The 22,972-nt window shown below is 41.1% G+C and overlaps 1 protein-coding gene across 4 annotated transcripts in view; it reads left to right on the forward strand.

Moving 5' to 3' along the window:
- Window positions 1-385: 385 nt before the first annotated feature.
- LOC311113185 (uncharacterized protein) overlaps window positions 386-22,972 on the forward strand; it is a 28,451-nt gene continuing 5,864 nt past the window's right edge. The window contains exons 1-3 of one of the 4 annotated variants that reach the window (XM_084156377.1): window positions 386-1,028; window positions 18,428-18,610; window positions 18,878-18,930. In XM_084156377.1, the coding sequence (XP_084012503.1) occupies window positions 18,899-18,930 (32 nt within the window). In that variant the 5' untranslated portion in view covers window positions 386-1,028; window positions 18,428-18,610; window positions 18,878-18,898. Of the gene's footprint in view, window positions 1,029-7,913; window positions 8,290-18,427; window positions 18,611-18,877; window positions 18,931-22,972 lie in introns of those variants that run through there. The other 3 variants (XM_084156376.1, XM_084156375.1, XM_084156378.1) reach the window with 3 other exon arrangements.

Genomic DNA, 22,972 nt, shown 5'->3' on the forward strand with positions numbered 1-22,972 from the left:
TAGTGTCTCTCTCTCTCTCTCTCTCTCTCTCTCTCTGTTTTTGTTTTCATCCTGATACAGAGAAACCTATAATAGAGAGAGAGAGAGAGAGAGAGAGAAAGAGGGAGGGTGCCACCGCTGCCAATCCTTTTGAAGCAGTGACGCCAGGGACTCGACATCCCACATTTCCTGTTATTGTTGTTGTCATGTCTTGTGTCTATGCCAAATCGATGCCAAGCCAAATCTGATATTCAGTGTTTTTCACCACCTGTGTGGAAACACACACACACACACACACACACACACACACACACACCAGTGCCACCACCACATGATCAAATCCCTAGTGGCTGTTGTTAACCTAACCCTGTTTGTCAGTAAATCCAGACTAGACTTAGACTGTACCCATTCCTATCATGCCTCCAACTACAACTTGGAGTGTAGCAGGCACATTGACAAAAAAAGTGTATGACAGCATAATCAACTGCAGATCTGTGTGTGTTTTTGTTTATTTGTAAAACTTACTGATGAGCATCTTATTAAAACAATGGAACAGGTTTAGTGACAGGTGACAGGGGATGGCTGTGTCATTGTCATATAAAAGAGGGTCAATTATCTATCTGTGGATAAATGAGATAGAACAAAAAAAAAGGCACACTCTTTTAGCACCTAATAGGACCTTATGTAAATGTTGATGTGCATCAGCTCACGTTTTATGTGCACTTCGGAGTCACATGATCGCTCATTAACGCCATGCAAACTCTAGGCAGCCCAAGTCCAGGCCCTGCTTAGCCTAACTTCAGACATTCAAATAGCCGTGCTTTGCCAGAGACATGGGACACAGCAGTCACCGGGGACTTTTCCTTCGGAGCGACAGACGGCAACAAACACTACAAGGAAAGGAGCTATCATAGTCAAATATGAACAGAAGATGCTACCTTCACTTTTCGGATGGTTTGAATTTTTATCCGTGAATTGCTATCCGTCTAATCCGTGAATTGTTGATACCTACGGCGAAAGGGTGCCCACAACTTCAGTTAGCGCAACAGGTAAGGTCTCTCTCTGTCTCCTCTTCTTCTGACCGAACATGCGAAGAGAATCAAAGAACCCTGTCAAGTAGTAGATAACTAGAAAAATACGTTATTACACGTTTATAAGTCACTTATTGAGAACAACAACAACAGTGGAAAGTTGTAGTAGTTCAGTAGTTGTTGTTATGACAGGCATATGGCTATTATTTACAAACACGCACAAAGCAGGTTTTCACACCTGTTGCGCGAATTTCATAGGCTTCCCGTCGCATTTCCATGGTTAAATGTAAATCCTTGAACAATATTTGCATGGATACAATTCATAAGATCAACTTTGGAAATGCAGTTATTGAAAATAAAATACGTTTTGTTTTAGTAACTACTGCACTAACACAAGAGAATAATGGATGTCAAAGAATTAAGAATTTCCAATCAATATAATTAAGGCTATTGGTTTAAACTGTGTGTGTGTGTGTATGTGTGCTGTGTGAGTCAAAAATGGATTTGTCTTTAACTATATGCCAAACATGTGTATTGACCTGTTGAATGCCATTCAGTTGGAGACTGGAAAGAGACAGGGATAGATCGTTGTGTGACATGGTAGGCCTTTATGATATCAAAATATTCAGAGCTCACCCCCAATAACAGTGATGAATGGGCAGGTCTTATTTAATGTTGGCAATAGCAGTTAATAAAGTTAATGATTGAACAGTAATATCGGTTTGGTCCATTCAGTGGACCATTTAGTAAATCAGTTAAAAGCTGTTTGCTTAGCCTTGGCCACTGTTTGCACTTTCCGATGTGTGCCTAATGCCATGTGAACTTCATATCTATCAGCTGTTGCAAATCTCATCAATTTGCCAAATTTAGGCCTAGCTATTTCTATATGTGGATCATGCAGTACACCACTATTGTGTGTTTCACAGGTAGTGAGACTGCTGTACACACATAGAACTGACCTTATAGGTGTGGGTGTTGTTGAAAATACTCTGAGACATAATGTCGTTGGTAAAGGCAACGTATCAGTGCAATGTTGATCAGTGTGGCTCTCTCCTGCCTAAGAACACCTTACGCTGAAGAAGAAGAAGAAGAAGTGTCCTAGTACCCATTTTACCCCTCTTGTAACCTAGTGACCACCAGGAAGTGTCCGCAGGGTCCATTTGCCCTTGGCATACTCAGTTTACCATCCCCCATAACCTTAGGATGAGAACACTGAACTGACCTTAGATCAGTGTATATAGAGTAACTTCCTATTCAGTGGCTCAGTACTGAGACCAACAGCAGGTTTGTTGGCACTATGGGGGTAGTGGGGTTGGGTGAAAATAAAAGCTGATAAGAGTTTGAGAGAGAGAGCGAGAGAGAGGGAAGAGAGGTTTGTTTTTAGCTAATGCCCAAGGCCATTTAAAAGGGACATTTGGGGAATACACACACACAACCAAACACACAAACATTGTGTCTATGTGACCTCACCACCCCAACCCACATACAAAAATACTACAGTTTACTATATAATACTATAGTACTTACTATAGTATCCCTCGATCGTGTAGTACTAACTATATAATGTTGTAGTATACTGCGGAATACTAAACTACACACTGTAGTATCCCTTGATCGTGTAGTGCTTACTATCACATTTTGTAGTATACTGCAGAATACACTGTAGTGTTGTCATGATACCAGTATTGCAATACTACGATACCAGATTTTCCTTGGCAAAAAAAGAAAACATGAAGCATACTAAACTCTATGGTCCTTTAAAACCTACTTTTGTAAAATATTGTGTGCTATAGCTTGCAAAATAAACAAATGTGACTCTGGGTGACAACATAATGCTGTTTTTTCCAACATTAGGACTGTTTTCCTCAAGAAATGTTGTCCGCTTCATGTTTTGTTTCCTTTCCTTCTTTACTTCCTAGTATCGCGATACTGGTATCGTGACAACACTAAAACACTGTAGTATCCTTTGACCGTGTAGTGCTTACTATAGAATTTTCTGGTATACTGTAGAATAATATATTAAATACTACAGTAATGTCCGCAAAAACACTACGTTTTTTAAACTATAGTAATACTACATTATCCAATTTGCATGTGCTCCACCTCTTCCCATCCGCCATATCCAAATTTGTGCCACCCATGAGTGAAAAACCTACATGTACACTACCGGTCAAAAGTTTTAAAACACCTACTCATTCAATGGTTTTTCTTTATTTTTTACTATTTTCTACATTGTAGAATAATAGCGAAGACATCAAACCAAAAAAGTGTTTAACAAATCAAAATATATTTTATATTTGTGATTCTTCAAATAGCCACCCTTTGCCTTGATGACAGCATTGCACACTCTTGGCATTCTCTCAACCAGCATTCACCTGGAATGCTTTTCCAATAGTCTTGAAGGAGTTCCCACATATGCTGAGCACTTGTTGGCTGCTTTTCCTTCATTCTGCAGTCCGACTCATCCCAAACCATCTCAATTTGGTTGAGGTCGGGGGATTGTGGAGGCCAGGTCATCTGATGCAGCACTCCATCACTCTCCTTCTTGGTAAAATAGCCCTTACACAGTTTGGAGGTGTGTTGGGTCATTGTCCTGTTGAAAACAAATGATAGTCCCACTAAGCCCAAACCAGATGGGATGGCGTATTGCTGCAGAATGCTGTGGTAGCCATGCTGGTTATATGTGCCTTGAATTCTAAATAAATCACAGACAGTGTCACCAGCAAAGCACCCCCACACCATAACACCTCCTCCTGCATGCTTTACGGTGGGAACTACACATGCGAAGATAATCCGTTCACCCACACCTCGTCTCACAAAGACACGGCAGTTGTAACCAAAAATCTTCAATTTGGACTCCAGACCAAAGGACACATTTCCACCGGTCTAATGTCCATTGCTCGTGTTTCTTGGCCCAAGCAAGTCTCTTCTTATTATTGGTGTCCTTTAGTAGTCGTTTCTTTGCAGCAGTTCGACCATGAAGGCCTGATTCACACAGTCTCCTCTGAACAGTTAATGTTGAGATGTGTCTGTTACTTGAACTCTATGAAGCATTTATTTGGGCTGCAATTTCTGAGGCTGGTAACTCTAATGAACTTATCCTCTGCAGCAGAGGTAACTCTGGGTCTTCCATTCCTGTGGCGGTCCTCATGAGAGCCAGTTTCATCATAGTGATTAATGGTTTTTGCGACAGCACTTGAAGAAACATTCAAAGTTCTTGAAATTGTCCGTATTGACTGACCTTCTTGTCTTAAAGTAATGATGGACTGTCGTTTCTCTTTGCTTATTTGAGCTGTTCTTGCCATAATATGGACTTGGTCTTTTACCAAATAGGGCTATCTTCAAACTCATTAAGAAGGAAAGAAATTCCACAAATTAACTTTTAAGAAGGCATCCCTGTTAATTGAAATGCACCTCATGAAGCTGGTTGAGAGAATGCCAAGAGTGTGCAAAGCTGTCATCAAGGCAAAGCCTGGGTATTTGAAGAATCTCACATATAAAATATATTTGGATATGTTTAACACTTTTTTGGTTACTACATGATTCCATATGTGTTATTTCATAGTTTTGATGTCTTCACTATTTTTCTACAATGTAGAAAATAGTAAAAATAAATAAAAACCCTTGAATGAGTAGGTGTTCTAAAACTTTTGACCAATAGTGTATAGTATAGACCATATAGCTCAGTTGGTAGAGCATGGCGCTTGCAATGCCAGGGTTGTGGGTTCGTTTCCCACGGGGGGCCAGTATGAAAATGTATGCACTCACTAACTGTAAGTCGCTCTGGATAAGAGCGTCTGCTAAATGACTAAAATGTAAAAATGTAAATATATTGCGTTCCCTACAGGTTATAGAAAAGAGCAGAAGTGCTGAACTATCTGTTCAGACTCCAGTCATACCTTCCTACAGGTTATGGAACATTTCCTCTTAGTATGTGCCTAGTAGGTTTCCTCAAGGAGAAAGCCCCCACTTCTATGTCAAAGATAGTAAAAGAAAATACAGTATAGTAAATACTACAGTAATATCCACAAAAATACTACAGCAATTATTATAGTATATATTATAGTTTGTACTATAGTAAACTTTAGTACAGTATACTACAGTCATGTCCACAAAAACAGTGAATACTACAGTAAAGTCCGCAGATACACTACAGAGAATACTGTAGTATACTACAGTAATGTCGGCAAAAACGCTACAGTGAATACTATAGTATAGTTCTGCAAAAACACTACAGTGAATACTATAGTATAGTTCCGCAAAAACATTACAGTGAATACTATAGTATATAAATATAGTAATACTACAGTATTTAGAGCATAGTATACCATGGTATACTTTTTTCATATGGTTATCACCCAGTGTATTTTGCATGATTTTGGCCATTGGTAACATTTCAGTGACAGTGAGTTTTACATGGGCTGTGTCAGTGTCAAACAGCTTACATCAATCATGTTAAAAGTCACCAATTTTACTTGACACAGCTTTTTACAGGACAAAAATAATTTTATAGACTAATTTCAGTTTCCTGGAAGTCAATACTGATATGTGTGCTCGTTATATATTGTGTGTATTTGATAATCTAATGAGGTCCTATTGCAATCCATCTCATGAGACCACATTTTGTGTACTTTAGTCATCACCATGGCTATGGGCACCAGGGTAACCCATCTGGCCTTACCTGACCTTATTCAAATAAACCCACTTTAAATGCTGTGTCATTGTGTGTTCATGGCTCGCATTTCGCTCCGAGAAAATCTGTAGGCTGATGACTTTTGGACTGAGGCGTTATATCTGTTAAACGTATTATGATGGCATCACAAACTACTATATTGTGTTTACTTAATTCAGTCACAGTATCAGCTTTTCTGTGAAAGTGCTTTGGTTATCAAGAGCGAGATAAATCTACGCAAAGCTTGTTGCAACTGATTTCCTCTTGTAGCTAGTATAGGCTTGATAAGCTCTCACACTCATCTAACTGCCAAATGCCAAATGCAGAAGAATAAGAGTGAATGAATGGGTGAGGCATAGATTTTGAATCATTTCGTAGGATCTTAAACGCCACAAAGTTGATAAGAGGGGTCCGAAATGGTCCTCCTATGAAGAAAAGGTGGGCTGTCCTATAAAAACTCACTAACACACATTAACATCCACACACGCACGCGTGCTAGCACACACACACACACTCACACACAGTACATTATGTGTTTAAAAAACGCTGAAGTTACAGTATGTATTTTCATTGTATTACCACAAGCCAACCTTTCTAAAGGTCTACGGGAGTCACCAGGAAGTAACATTCTGTTCTTGTCTTCCATCTCTTTGTTTGAATAGTCAAAGGGCCCTTCTTCTTTGTTTGATACTGTAGCTTTCTTTTACAGTGGAGAGACTGAGATACAGACTTTTTACAGCTTATATTATTGCCCATCATTGGCCAAATGCTAGCGGATCCCCAGTGTTTAATTAAATAAGCTCTCAGAGGAGAGTTTCAGAGATTGATATTCAACATCTATCTCTCAGGTAAACTATTCTGATGAATAATCATAACATGAAAAATAAATCTTATAGCCCTGTGTTTTGTACATTATGCTACCTGTATTTGGTCTTATTTGGTATGGTGCAATGTTTAGACCATCAACATGAATGTGCAGTGTAATAGATATGGTGGATGGCTTTCACCTATTTAAGATAAGAACAGCAATCACAAAACGGAAAACATTGAATTATCTCCAAGTGACTGAGGATTGTGATGGGTTTGGTTGTGCGAGGCACACTTATGGAAAAGTTAAATCAACAACTCGACATCAATTTGAAGTCAACAACTATCATGGTGTTTATTATACTACACACACAATCAAAGGTAATCAAACTATCCACAAAGTATATAACTACAGTGTATATGTCTTACGTCACTTTGCCTGCAGTATTTTTGTAACAGACAGACCATCAGGCATCTCTAGATATGAGAGACGGAACACTCATTTTTCATGTAAAGATTAAACCGGCTAGTGTCTTTTCAGTTCAATACTTTGGGCTGAAACCTAGCTTCAGGCCATATGTGAAGCCTATATCCAGAAAAAAGAAGAAAAAAAAACTTATTCCCCTTGGCTTTTCTCAAATGGATCTGACTGGCAATGCGATGGCTTGCCCCCGATTTTAATCCGATTCACATTTAAGGAACAATCTGCAGCAATCCAACTTTTATTGCCTACTTTTCCAAGATGGAACATTTCAATTTCCTCCCAAGGAAAACGACTAGGAGTATGGGCTCTGCCAAAGGTGATAGGCCTGGAGTTTTTTTATCACCCTCTTTTTTAATCTTCTTTTTATCATCTCATATCGTAAGAAACAGTACTAGGCAACACAATCATAAAATGCAGATAAAATGCTATTACCGCCGAAGAACAAAGACCAATATTGGAATCAATGATAGTTATCTGACACACAGATTGAAATCCGAAGCTCATTATGCCGTTGGAAGTTCTCCACGGGAGAACAATGATTGGTCATTTTGATACTTTTTGATACTCCTGAGTGGCGCAGTGGTCTAAGGCACTGCATCCCAGTGCCAACTGTGCCACTAGAGATCCTGGTTCGAATCCAGGCTCTGTCGCAGCCGGCCGCGACCGGGAGACTCATGGGCGGCGCACAATTGGCCCAGCGTCGTCCAGGGTAGGGGAGGGAATGGCCGGTAGGGATGTAGCTCAGTTGATAGAGCATGGCGTTTGCAACGCCAGGGTTGTGGGTTCGATTCCCACGGGGGGCCAGTATAAAAATAAAAATAAAATATATATATATATATATATGTGTTCACTAACTGTAAGTCGCTCTGGATAAGAGTGTCTGCTAAATGACTAAAATGTAAATGTAACTCCAAGACTGCCGTTATTGGTTACCAAGGGACCTATGAAGAGGGAGTATTGATGTGGTGTAATAATATGCTCTTTATTGACAGTAGTGACTGTTGCTCACTCATCCCTCCCTAGTTCTCCTTCTTCTGGTGTACTGTCTGTCTGTCAGTCTTTATCTTTTAGGTCAGTGGTGCACAACTCCAGTACTTGAGGGCTGCGGTGTTTGCTGATATTAATCTTTCCCTTTCAGTATCAGACTGTGTTACAGTAGTAACCATCTCTGAGTTAAATAGGTTGAATCCAAATCTAGCCGTACTCTGGCCCCCAAGGTCTGGAGTTGGGTGTGTACTGTAGCCTAGTTATAGTCAACCTCAGGTAACAGAAGTAACTCATACCTACTCACAACCAGAGGCCTGAAGTCCAAGCAGGTATTTTAGTTTTGCTTCCTTCAACAATTACCACAGAGTGTGCATGCTTGGGAGTGGTCCCGGTACTCTAAATGCTAATAGGCTACTGTTTGTTTAACAGGACGGTTCAGTTAACTTATATTCTCAGGGTCTCTCTCTTGCTCAGCGGAGCATCTTAGTTAGCCCAAGGCAGACCTGCTTTCAAAGACTATTTGAAAACGTTCAAATACTTTCAGCGTTTGCTTTAAGCCCGCCAGGAGTGCCAGGTGGGTTGAGTTTGCGCATTGGGGACTTTTCTTTTGGTTCATTTAGAAAGGCAAGTTCAATCAAGCACAGTTGAAGTTACAAGTTTTATTTGTTGTATGTACAGGATACACATGGTATACACCATCCAACATTGTGATGTGTGTATAGGATGAATGTATGTGTGTGTGTTTGTGTGTGTGTGCGTGCGTGCGTGCGTGAGTGTGTGGATGAGTGTATATCTGTGTGGTTTTGTGTGTGAGTTGGTATCAGACCTCATGCCCCGATAGCGTCTGCCCGACAGTAAGGGAGTGAACGGAATGTGGCTGGGATGTGTGGGGTCCTTGATGATTCTGCGGGCCTTCCTGAGGCACCGTTTCGAGTAGATGTCCTGGATGGGTGGGAGTATGGTCCCAGTGATGTACTGGGCCATCTTCACCACCTGCTGGAGGGCATGCGGTCGTGGACTGAGCAATTCTCCTACCAGGCCGTGATGCAACCGGTCAGGACACTCTCGATAGTGCAGCGGGAGTACTTGGAGGGCGCCCTCTTGACAAGAGTGGTGGTGTTGTTGGTCCATTTCAAGCAGCTTGTACCTGCTTGCGTTGTACACGCACGCGCCACCGAGTCATCGGGGTTCGTTCTGCTGACATTGAATGCTGCAGTACGGGCTCTCCGCATGGTACGGATATCTCTGTTCATCCAGGGTTTTTGGTTGGGGTGTGTCCGGATTGTTATTGTGGGTACAACATCATCACCACATTTTGTAATGGAGCCTGTGACTGAAGATGTATATTCCTCAATGTACCTAAAACAGGTTTTGCTTTGCAAATATCCCCCATCCCTATCTCATTTCAATGGAAACAACAAGCATTTTCTCGAACATATCATGACAACCATTTCCAGGTATATGTTTATCTGTTTTGAACGAGACCATCTGGCGTTAGCATTACATTTTTTACATTTTAATCATTTAGCAGACGCTCTTACATTTACATTTACATTTTTGTCATTTAGCAGACGCTCTTATCCAGAGCGACTTACAGTTAGTGAGTGCATACATTTTTCATACAGCATGCTCTGATTACTGTTGGCTCTGGTTGAGGTTAGCAGAGAGAGAGACTAGCAAGAGGAGGATTCACCCATCAATGAATCGCTTCTAGCTTTGAACAGCACTGAAACATGTGGATTGGTACTTCTGTCCTCTCAGAATGGGCTATCAATGGGTTTGAGATCACTGTGGCAAGTGGAGAGACACAAAACTAATGGTCAGAAGCACAATTTGCGTTATAATGGGTTTAAAAGATGAATTAATGAGAAAGGAAATATATTTTTATCATGCGAATAGGGTCATCCACTGGGTAATCGCACGGAAGCGCACACACACACAGTAAAGAGAGTGGTTGACCCAGCTCCTCAACACAGTGATATTTGTGAAATGTTTGCTCTAGCTAGCTCTGGTTGACTTTGCCCCATGGCCAGGCCAAAGACCCTGTATTGTAAATAACAACACTAACCCTAGGCTTCTGACTGAGAACATTTCGACACTGAAACACACAGCAATGTGCCTCCGGTGTAACACACACCACTGAAGATGAGAAAGGAATTCAGATCATAATAAATCTGGAGCAGGTTTTCATCAAGGATCTCTCTGAACTTTGCTCCGTTCATCTTTTCCTCGATCCTGACTAGTCTCTCAGTCCCTGCCGCTGAAAAACATCCCCACAGCATGATGCTGCCACCACCATGCGTCACCATAGGGATTGTGCCAGGTTTCTTCCAGACGTGACGCTTGGCATTCAGGCCAAAGAGTTAAATCTTGGTTTCATCAGAGCAGAGAATCTTGTTTCTCATGGTCTCAGAGTCTTTATATGCCTTTTGGCAAACTCCCAAGCGGGCTGTCATGTGCCTTTTACTGTGGAGTGGCTTTCCTCTGGCCACTCTTCCATAAAGGCCTGATTGGTGGAGTGCTGCAGAGATTGTTGTCCTTCTGGAAGGTTCTCCCATCTCCACAGAGGAACTTTGGAGCTCTGTCAGAGTGACCATCGGGTTCTCGGTTACCTCCCTGACCAAGGCCCTTCTCCCCTTATTGCTCAGTTTGGCCAGGCGGCAAGCTCTAGGAAGAGTCTTGGTGGTTCCAAACTTCTTCCATTTAAGAATGATGGAGGCCACTGTGTTCTTGGGGACCTTCAATGCTTCAAAAAAAAAGTGGTACCCTTCCCCAGATCTGTGCCTCGACACAATCCTGTCTGGAAGCTCTACGGACAATTCCTTCTCTCATGGCTTCATTTTTGCTCTGACATGTGCTGTCAACTGTGTGTGCCTTTCCAAATCATGTCCAATTTATCACAGGCGGACTCCAATCAAGTTATAGAAACATCTCAAGGATGATCAATGGAAACAGAGAAACTTGAGCTTAATTTCGAGTCTCATATCAAAGGGTCTGAATACTTATGTAAATAAGTTATTTCTGTTTTTTATTTGTAATACATTTGCAAACATTTCTAAAAACCTGTTTTCGCTTTGTCATTATGGGGTACCGTGTGTAGATTGATGAGAAAAAAAAAATACATCAATTTTAGAATAAGGCTGTACCGTAACAAAATGTGGAAAAAGTCAAGGGGTCTGAATACTTTCCGAATGCGCTGTATGTTTGGAGTGTTGACAGTGAACATTGTAATTGGCTTCAACGAGTATAGGCCTTTACACATCGCACTTCTCAAAAAAAAAATGCTAGGCTCCTGTAAATTGTAATGTATGTGTGAGACACATTCTCAATAAGCAAGATATAGTCTAGACCTTTTGATATGGCGTTATAGGACAGAAAATGTTGAAAAGCCTATGTTAGGAGGAACGTTTCTTTGGTAACCGGATAAGAGGTGCTCTTTGGAAATAGGGATGAATACAAGCCGAATGGAGCGCCAGAACGAATCAGTTGGATGGGCATTTGATTTCCAATAAGGGGGCACGTTTTTTTCATGGGACATCTTACACTTGCATGTGCACATTTTTGAAATCGTTTTTTAGTAAAGACTAATTTAACTGTAAAAATGTATTACCTTTTAATGTGGCATGCATGAACATAACCAGTCATGATGTTTTCATCTGATTGTCAAACAAATCACTTCAAAAAGTTGGTTATATTTGCAAGAATGTTCAAAATAATCCCAGCATCCGAACAGTGCACTGTGCACTCGGCAATTTCTTTCAATTCCAGTGATATAGTACAATTTTTTTTAGGTGAGGGAGTGCAAAATACATTTTTTAAATGATGTCATTTCTCAATTTAAGTTTGTATCGAGAGATGTAGCCTGTTGAGTATCATTGTAGAATAGGCCTATGCATAAAATGCATCCTCCAATGCAACATCTGCCTGTGCCCACACACAGTCTCAATAACATTTTCAATTTTAATACCCTCAAACACCAAGTTAAACATACCTTATTTCAAAACAGGCCATCATAACTGTCAATTGTGAATGATAATTCTTCACGTTTTACCGGTGAAATGTCCAAACTGCATGCCAATAAGTTTCATGGGAATATGTTTTTAGATCTTCTTGAATTACTGTTTTGTGAGTGAATTAAAGCAGATGGTGTTTACAAACTATTAGCCTTTCTTGTATGCATATTTTGTTTCAATCAAAGCATATATCCTGTCTAGTGGCGCCCGCTGTAGAGTTTTGGCCGCATGAGGAATTACATTTGACTATTCAGCTTTAGATAAAGAATGACTGAGGATGTGTTTTTGGTGTAACATATTATAGGCCTACTATGCTACATTATGCTATTATATGCGGTTCTATTATGTAAAATACTAATTCATCATTTTGATCTTGCGAGACTTTCATCTAACTTTACTAAAGGAGCACCATTGTGAGAAGTGATAATTTCCTATTTGTAATAATAATATTGATGAGTAGGACTATTAGGCGTATGCAACAGAACCTGAGGGTTATTTTAAGCGATTTGAGCGCCCTTCGAATCGTGGTGCTGAAAGGACAGCACTCTAACCATGTGGTCACATATCTATCTGGGTCCACTGCGCAAGAGGGGGTCCTCTGAGTTATATGAACATCAAGGCAGACACGCAGTGAATTTGGATCCTAGATCTCGTTGGTGTGATGATAAGATTTGTGTGGTAGATCAGTTTGTCTGCATACACCAGTGGTTCCCAAACTTTTATCCCTTCAAACATTCAACCACCAGCTGCGTACCCCATCTAGCACCAGGGTCAGCGCACTCTCAAATGTTGTTTTTTGCCATCTTTGTAAGCCTGCCACACACACACTAAACAATACATTTATTAAACATATGAATGAGTGTGAGTTTTTGTCACAACCCGGCTCGTGGGAAATGACAAAGAGCTCTTATCAGACCAGGGCACAAATAATAATATAATAATAATCAATAATTTTGCTCTTTATTTAGCCCTCTTACATATAAAGCCTTATTTGTTCATCAAAAATTGTGAATAACTCACCACAGGTTAATGAGAAGGGTGCACATAACTCTGCAATGTAGGGTTGTATTGGAGAGAGTCTCAGTCTTAAATCATTTTCCACACACAATCTGTGCCTGTATTTAGTTTTCATGCTAGTGAGGGCCGAGAATCCACTCTCACATAGGTACGTGGTTGCAAAGGGCATCAGTGTCTTAACAGCGTGATTTGCCAAGGCAGGATACTCTGAGCGCAGCCCTATCCAGAAATCTGGCAGTGGCTTCTGATTAAATACAATTTTCACAGAACCGCTTGTTGCAATTTCGATGAGGCTCTCTTGTTCAGATATCGGTAAGTGGACTGGAGGCAGGGCATGAAAGGGATAACGAATCCAGTTGTTTGTGTCGTCCGTTTCGGGAAAGTACCTGCATAATTGCGCACCCAGCTCACTCAGGCGCTTCGCTAAATCACATTTGACATTGTCCGTAAGCTTGAGTTCATTTGTACACAAAAATCATACAATGATGGAAAGACCCGTGTGTCAATACTTTGCGCCTTGATAACCAGCGCACTTCTGTATGTTGTAAATGTGTTACATGGTCGCTGCCCATATCATTGCATAATGCACAAAATACACAAGAGTTCAGGGGCCTTGCTTTAACAAAGTTAACCATTTTCACTGTAGTGTCCAAAAATTATTTCAAGCTGTCAGGCATTCTTGGCAGCAAGAGCCTCTCGGTGGATGCTGCAGTGTACCCAAGTGGCGTCGGGAGCAACTACTTGCACGCGTGTTACCACTCCACTATGTCTCCCTGTCATGGCTTTTGCGCCATCAGTACAGATATCAACACATCTTGACCACCAAAGTCCATTTGTTGTCACAAAGCTGTCCAGTACTTTAGAAATATTGTCTCCTGTTGTCCTGGTTTCCAGTGGTTTGCAGAAGAGGATGTCTTCCTTAATTGACCCCTCATAAACGTAACAGACATATACCAGGAGCTGTGCCAGGCCCGCCACGTCTGTTGACTTGTCCAGCTGTAATGCATAGAATTCACTGGCTTGTATGCAAAGCAGTAATTGTTTCAAAACATCTCCCGCCATGTCACTGATGCGTCGTGAAACAGTGTTGTTTGATGAAGGCATTGTCTATATAGGTATTCATCATTCATGCCACCACCAGTAGCGAGAAGATATGGAAGAAACCACCATTTACCTACATATAGGCTGCTATAGCTTACATATTTATTTACCTTGTCATTCTATCATTTTCATGGAATTTTAGTAGAAATTAAATAATTTATTTAGAATTTATCCAAATACATTTTCTAGAAATATTTTTACCAGCTTCATGTATTCTGCGCCGCTCCCCAGCGCTACGGCCCAATACATTTTCCATGACCAGCCTCTCGAAGCACTTCATGATGACCGGGGTGAGTGCGATGTGGGCGATAGTCATTTGGGCATGTCACCTTGGGCACTAAGACCATGGTGGTCTCCTTGAAGCAGGCGGGGACTACTGCCTGGGAGAGGGACAGGATGAAGATGTCCGAGAAGACACCGCCAGCTGGTCAGCACACACTGAGGACTAGCCAAGGTATGCAATCTGGGCCAGCGGTTTTGTGAGGATACACATCAGCCTCAGAGAGTGAGAGTCTGTACCACTCTATCATTTTCATGGAATTTTAGTAGCAATTAAATACTTTATTAAATTAATTTATCCAAATTCATTTTTTAGAAATATTTTTACCAGCTTCATGTATTCTGCGCTGCTCCCCCGCGCTAGGGCAGCACTACATCCCAGTTCAATTCGCAAGTGGACGAAACTATCTCACCGGAAAAAGCATCTGAGCGAGCGTAACAGCGCCCCTCTGTCGTATTATATGTAGCCCATGTATCTGATGCTGTCTGGACATAAAGAGTATGACATGCCATACTCTTTTTGTCCAGACAGCAGCAGATACATGGGCTACACATACTGAGACAGAGGGGCGCTGTTTCGCTCGTTCGGATGCTTTATCTGAGAATGTCAGCGCGCGTCTCGGTCAAATAAATTATCAATATTTGTACATGTTATTTGGAAGGGCAAGGAGGTACAGTGGGGAAAAAAAGTATTTAGTCAGCCAACAATTGTGCAAGTTCTCCCACTTAAAAAGATGAGAGAGGCCTGTAATTTTCATCATAGGTACACGTCAACTATGACAGACAAAATGAGAAAACAAAATCCAGAAAATCACATTGTAAGATTTTTAATGAATTTATTTGCAAATTATGGTGGAAAATAAGTATTTGGTCAATAACAAAAGTTTCTCAATACTTTGTTATATACCCTTTGTTGGCAATGACACAGGTCAAACGTTTTCTGTAAGTCTTTCTGTTAGTCTTTTCACACACTGTTGCTGGTATTTTGGCCCATTCCTCCATGCAGATCTCCTCTAGAGCAGTGATGTTTTGGGGCTGTCGCTGGGCAACACGGACTTTCAACTCCCTCCAAAGATTTTCTATGGGGTTGAGATCTGGAGACTGGCTAGGCCACTCCAGGACCTTGAAATGCTTCTTACGAAGCCACTCCTTCGTTGCCCGGGCGGTGTGTTTGGGATCATTCTCATGCTGAAAGACCCCAGCCACGTTTCATCTTCAATGCCCTTGCTGATGGAAGGAGGTTTTCACTCAAAATCTCACGATACATGGCCCCATTCATTCTTTCCTTTACACGGATCAGTCGTCCTGGTCCCTTTGCAGAAAAACAGCCCCAAAGCATGATGTTTCCACCCCCATGCTTCACAGTAGGTATGGTGTTCTTTGGATGCAACTCAACATTCTTTGTCCTCCAAACACGACGAGTTGAGTTTTTACCAAAAAGTTCTATTTTGGTTTCATCTGACCATATGACATTCTCCCAATCCTCTTCTGGATCATCCAAATGCACTCTAGCAAACTTCAGACGGGCCTGGACATGTACTGGCTTAAGCAGGGTGACATGTCTTGCACTGCAGGATTTGAGTCCCTGGCGGCGTAGTGTGTTACTGATGGTAGGCTTTGTTACTTTGGTCCCAGCTCTCTGCAGGTCATTCACTAGGTCCCCCCGTGTGGTTCTGGGATTTTTGCTCACCGTTCTTGTGATCATTTTGACCCCACAGGGTGAGATCTTGCGTGGAGCCCCAGATCGAGGGAGATTATCAGTGGTCTTGTATGTCTTCCATTTCCTAATAATTGCTCCCACAGTTGATTTCTTCAAACCAAGCTGCTTACCTATTGCAGATTCAGTCTTCCCAGCCTGGTGCAGGTCTATAATTTTGTTTCTGGTGTCCTTTGACAGCTCTTTGGTCTTGGCCATAGTGGAGTTTGGAGTGTGACTGTTTGAGGTTGTGGACAGGTGTCTTTTATACTGATAACAAGTTCAAACAGGTGCCATTAATACAGGTAACGAGTGGAGGACAGAGAAGCCTCTTAAATAAGAAGTTACAGGTCTGTGAGAGCCAGAAATCTTGCTTGTTTGTAGGTGACCAAATACTTATTTTCCACCATAATTTGCAAAAAATTCATTAAAAATCCTACAATGTGATTTTCTGGATTTTTTTTCCTCATTTTGTCTGTCATAGTTGACGTGTACCTATGATGAAAATTACAGGCCTCTCTCATCTTTTTAAGTGGGAGAACTTGCACAGTTGGTGGCTGACTAAATACTTTTTTTCCCCACTGTATGATAGGGCGGGCCAGGCCCACTAAGGCCTGCCAATAACGCCGGCCCTGACTGCAGGTAGGCCTACAGTGTGTGAATTGTGAATAATGCGAAAGCATATAGCAAAAGCGTCACTAGCAGACCATTGAGAAACCATTTATGAACAGCTACTTGTGCATAGCCAGCATAAGAACGACACCAGATGCATTGCTGCTGAACCAGCTTTCGCTATAGTAGATTAAGGGTTTTTTAATCAAACAAAACAGAAAACAAGAAATTGTTAAGGGAAAATAGTTTCAAGTTTTGGTAGTCATATGTACGGGATACATTTTTCTAAATACGAGTGTCACCGAATTATCTAATCTCTCGTTCCATGATGGGAATATAGCCTACATCATGGAGGGGTTTTTACATACATAAAATAATAACAGGAGCTGGCTAAAATAAAGAGTTTTATCACTGTTTTGCTGTTGCCAAACTTGATATTTTAATAAAGCTTTGGTGATTAAGATTTATTTCAAAGCGGTCTCACGAGCCAAAACCCTTTATCGATAGTCTTGACGACTTGTCAAATGCATTGGGCATGACAAAACAAACTGCCTTCATAAATATCCCCACCAGCGCATACTGAGATTGCCACTGGCACATGTTTTTAAGGACACACCTCAGATATTACCACCCTTCCCACCTCAAGCGAACTCATTTAAGAGAGGTAAATTACCAATTATGGCGCTATGATTTGAAAATAGAAGAGTGCCGGCTTTAACAGGTTGAAATTGCAAATGAGCATGCGTTTGACAATTGCGCTGGTTTAACACCAGCCGGAAATAGAGCCCTATATGTTTTTGGTACTGATTTAGTACTGATTTAGTGTGATCTTGGCGGTTATTAAAGGTGGGTCAAATCACAGAATTGTGCTGTTTATGCCATAGCTAAATCACATGGGAATATTGACTTATTATCTCCCAAAGCCCAGAGCAAGGTTACTTGTTTCTTTTCCTGCACCTGCACTGACTTCAGAGAACTGGATGTAAAAAAAAAAAAATGGGTAGGGATTCTCATATACTCATCTCCCAAATGTTTTCAGAACACTAAATATCTAGAGGACATGCAGAAGGAAGCTACTTTTAAAATTGTGTAGACGATCAAGAGAACTCTCCTTTCCGACAACCCAACAGGTGTCATTGAGGGGATTGGCTGAAGCTAATGACCCAATTGAAGGCTTAGCTAAGTGATAGACACGTCCATCCCTGGCATTTGACTGGATCTCTCTATCAAACGGTCCAAAGCCCTTTTAAACCTGCTGTGCCCCTGACCTATCAGTCCTGGGTCATGTTCAGTAGGAAACATTGTAGGAAAACATGATGCAACAGAAGAAGAAAAAATATCTGTGTTATTGTATAGGTAAACATAACCCTGTAACATATATTGTTACTTGTTTCAGTTGAAGTGAATATCAATGTGAATAACAATTTCGAATGCCAACAATTCATTGTCTTTATATCTTAATCATTTCTTACTTCACACTAATGTTTATTTATGTCATAATGCTGTCCGTAAGCACCACATTGTCTCTTGGAAAGAAAAAAAAGTCAGTGCCTTTAAGATGTGCAAGGGGTCATTGGATTTTTTTTCACTTTTTTTCTGTTTCTCAGTAAAGACCAAAGCTGGGGGAGAAAGATAATGTGTCCTTGCTACTCCATCTCTCTCTTGCTAGCAGACAGACCCATTCAATACTCTCTGGTTAATTATTTATCCAGGCAAAGAAATGTTAGACTCTTTCTTTCACACACACAGAAAAATTGTGATGGCTGAATACCAAAGCTTTATCAGCGCTTCAGACAGACACACTGCATCATCCCTGAACACAGCGCTCAGGCGTCACCATGGACACAGAGGGCAAGCCAAGTCTAAACCTGACCTATGAGGTTCAAATCCTCCCGATAGTTCAACAAAGCCTACCTCTATGTCACAGGACAGGTGAGAAGAGAACTCTTGGATCAATACATTTAGACTTCTTGAAAGTGTGTTGCTCAGACAGTCTGGGATATAACCTTTCTATCATCTGGGGTTTAAAGAAAATGTCACTGATTGAAAATGTCACCCAGGTTTGATGGGGCCTTGCTTGTCGTTAGAGTTATTGACGCGTGGTGCCCCTAACCTTTCTCTGTGTTTCTACATTGGAGTGGTTATTTATCATTTTAAGTTTGCTTTTTTAGTAACAAAATGCTTTTTGTCCCTTCACAGCTTCACTGACCAGCTGGCCAGATGGGGTGCCAATGCTGTAGGATGATTAAAAGGTGAGTAGGAGCATTTGTGTGTGTTTGTGTGTGTTTGTGTGTGTGTGTGTGTGTGTGTGTGTGTGCGCGTCAGGGTTTCCATTAGACTGCTTTCGACAGATAAAAAAATATGAAAAGCCGATAAATTGTTGCCGGCCAAATTGACCGGGAGAAAAAACAATCCCATTGCAAAATAATGCTTTTTATTCATTGATAGAAATATCTGTTGACGTAAATTAATTTGACCGACATGCGTATTGGTCTATAGGTTAATTAGCAACATTTTTGAATTAAATTGGGGTGTGTGTATTTTCGGTAGTCATCATGTATGCATGTATCACAAGCGCACAGCATACAGAGCCTGTTTTGAGCTAAATATCACTTGTCAGACACCGCTAGAACTGCTACTGCAGCACCTCAGCTCGTTGCTGCTGGAGTGAAAAGTGCTTTTGCACAACAATTGTAAATGCAATCACGTGTTAAAAATAGTTTTGATGGCCACGATTAAAAAGAGCTACTATTTTTATTTCTCAACTAGTAACTGAAGCATGCCTGTCATTCACCATTCAAGTGCATAGGTAACAGTAGGCAGGCTATCATCAGCACGTCACCCACCACTTTGCAATGTGAGCTAGAGGCAGTATGCATTTTGAAAACATATATTTAATTGTTTGAAACCTGAATGTTTTACTACATATTATGAGGCATGTCTTACCTTGCTTCAAAGTAGCTTAGGCAAAATCCAACAATAGAAATGTCATATGGCATTGAAACCAGGATTTCTCTCCTGTTCTCTTGGTTTTCATATCAAATGTATTTTTTGTCCAGAAGCCAAAGGCACAATCCTAGTTGTTGCATCTTTAGATTCCCCCTCTTTCTAAGTTTCAAACTGAGATTTTCATTTCTGTCACATATGGAACCGCTCACATCAGGTGTGCTGTTTAGAATGGTGTTTTCCTAGAATTACATTTAGGCAAACATTTCATTATAGGAGTTGCATGTTCTGTTTAGATGAATTACCATAATTGAAATGTGATTTCTGTCATCCTGAGCACGGTGGGCAGATGCCATAATGGGTTATGCACCCAATGCATATGGGTCCGGTAAATTTCTCAAATGGCCGTTAAATTAAAATCTTCCTGGTCACGTTGTCCGGTGTCACATTTTCCTAACGGAAACCCTGGTGTGGGTGTGCGTGCATGAGGGCTTCTGAAGTTTGTCTGTATTAACCCATTGTATTTATGTTTGTGTGAGGAGAGGGGGAAGGTTTACATATTGACAACAGCTCTCCATCTCTAAGCGAAGGTCACACTGCTAAACAAAAAATGTAAGATGGTTTTCAAAATCCAGTCCTTATTCTTACTGTCACGAGCTACAGCTACAGTATTCCCTGTATAGCCTTATCTATCCTATTGAACCAGATAGATGTTCTGAATGTCACTGTACATTCTCCTCCCATCCTAATGATTTCTTGCCTTCTGTTTCATGTAGATAGACATTATAAAGTGTCCCGACTCACAGTGACCTATAACATTGGCTTTCTGTATAAACATCGGGTCAATATGCCCATACTCATCTCATCACCCTCCTCTCTCGGCTTACTTTGCTGTAAGTGTGAATGTAAGAGGAAAGGGGGAAGGAGTAATACTTTTTGATTGAATATAAATGAAAAGGGATACACCGATTCACATACCGTAGTCTGTAATCCCTCCAACACACACACACACACACACACACACACACACACACACACACACACACACACACACACGCCTCTCTTTCGCATGTACAGGAAGGTAGAAAGACACACACACACACACACAACCTCTCTGTTTCTCACACTTTAAAATGCATGTGCACACACACTCACACACACACACACACCTCCCCTTAATTATTCTCAGTGTCACATTTCTTGGCTTAGCCATCTCCTGAGCGTATTAAACGGATTGGCTGGGTGGGACTGTACTGTAGGTTACTGGGTCAGGTCCCACTTTGGCTGCCTGCCCCCTCTCTCCAGTCTCTCACACCTTCTCATACCTGATCACAAATCACACAGGACTCCTGTGAAATCTATCAAGGCTGTTTTAGAAGACCAAATAGGTTACTACACCTCTTATGGCTGAAACACTTGCCTAGAACCACTTCGATTAGAATAGTAGCTAGCAGTAGTAGATGGATAGATTTTTGGTTTGCTTAAAAAACTTGCAGACATCTGTATGATTTATCCTCTAACTTTTTGCATTCCTTTGTTCAGGGAATTGATTGCCTCTACTACCTGCATTTCCTCTTTAGCATTAGACTGGCACTTCTTTGTATTGTAGTCACATCCGGAGTGGTATCTTGTGTGTTGTTGTGGCATCTCATCTATATAGTTAGCTCCACCATGTTCACCCAATCAGCCGATTTACATCACAGACATTCTTCGGTGGCACAAGCTGAAAATCCACCTCCTCTTTCCCCCTGCCTTGGCTATCACAATGAGACCCAATTCCCCAGCTCTTATTAGAAAGGAAATACACTATGTACAGTTGAAGTCGGAAGTTTACATACACTTAGGTTGGAGGCATTAAAACTATTTTTCAACCACTCCACAAATGTCTTGTTAACAAACTATAGTTTTGGCAAATCTACTTTGTGCATGACACAAGTCATTTTTCCAACAATTGTTTACAGACAGATTATTTCACTTATAATTCACTGTGTCACAATTCCAGTGGGTCAGAAGTTTACATACACTAAGTTGACTGTGCCTTTAAACAGCTTGGAAAATTCCAGAAAATGATGTCATGGCTTTATAAGCTTCTGATAGGCTAATTGACATCATTTGAGTTAATTGGAGGTGTACATGTGGATGTATTTCAAGGCTTACCTTCAAACTCAGTGCCTCTTTGCTTGACATCATGGGAAAATGAAAAGAAATTAGCCAAGACCTCATCCTTGGCTGATTTCTTGGGAGCAATTTCCAAACGCCTGAAGGTACCATGTTCACCTGTACAAACAATAGTACGCAAGTATAAACACCATGGGACCACGCAGCCATCATACCGCTCAGGAAGGTGACGCGTTCTGTCTCCTAGAGATGAACGTACTTTGGTGCGAAAAGTGCAAATCAATCCCAGAACAACAGCAAAGGACCTTGTGAAGATGCTGGAGGAAACAGGTACAAAAGTATCTATATCCACAGTAAAACGAGTCCTTTATCGACACAACCTGAAAGGACGCTCAGCAAGGAAGAAGCCACTGCTCCAAAACCACCATAACAAAAGCCAGACTACAGTTTGCAACTGCACATGGGGACAAAGATCGTACTTTTTGGAGAAATGTCCTCTGGTCTGATGGCCATAATGACCATCGTTATGTTTGGAGGAAAAAGGGGGTGCTTGCAAGCCGAAGAACACCATCCCAACCGTGAAGAACGGGGGTGGCAGCATCATGCTGTGGGGGTGCTTCACTGCAGGAGGGACTGGTGCACTTCACAAAATAGATGGCATCATGAGGAAGGAAAATTATGTGGATATAGTGAAGCAACATCTCAAGACATCAGTCAGGAAGTTAAAGCTTGGTAGCAAATGGGTCTTCCAAATGGATAATGACCCCAAGCATACTTCCAAAGTTGTGGCAAAATGGCTTAAGGACAAAAAAGTCAAGGTATTGGAGTGGCCATCACAAAGCCCTGACCTCAATCCTATAGAAAATGTGTGGCCAGAACTGAAAAAGCGTATGCGAGCAAGGAGGCCTACAATCCTGACTCAGTTACACCAGCTCTGTCAGGAGGAATGGGCCAAAATTCACCCAACTTATTTTGGGAAGCTTGTGGAAGGCTACCCGAAACGTTTGACCCAAGTTAAACAATTTAAAGGCAATGCTACCAATACTAATTCAGTGTATGTAAACGTCTGACCCACTGGGAATGTGATGAAATAAATAAAAGCTGAAATAAATCATTCTCTCTACTATTATTCTTACATTTCACATTCTTAAAATAAAGTGGTGATCCTAACTGACCTAAGACAGGGCATTTTTACTAGGATTAAATGTCAGGAATTGTGAAAAACTGAGT

Source organism: Coregonus lavaretus, assembly GCF_964263955.1.
Source record: "Coregonus lavaretus genome assembly, chromosome: 39".
Classification (NCBI taxonomy): domain Eukaryota; kingdom Metazoa; phylum Chordata; class Actinopteri; order Salmoniformes; family Salmonidae; genus Coregonus; species Coregonus lavaretus.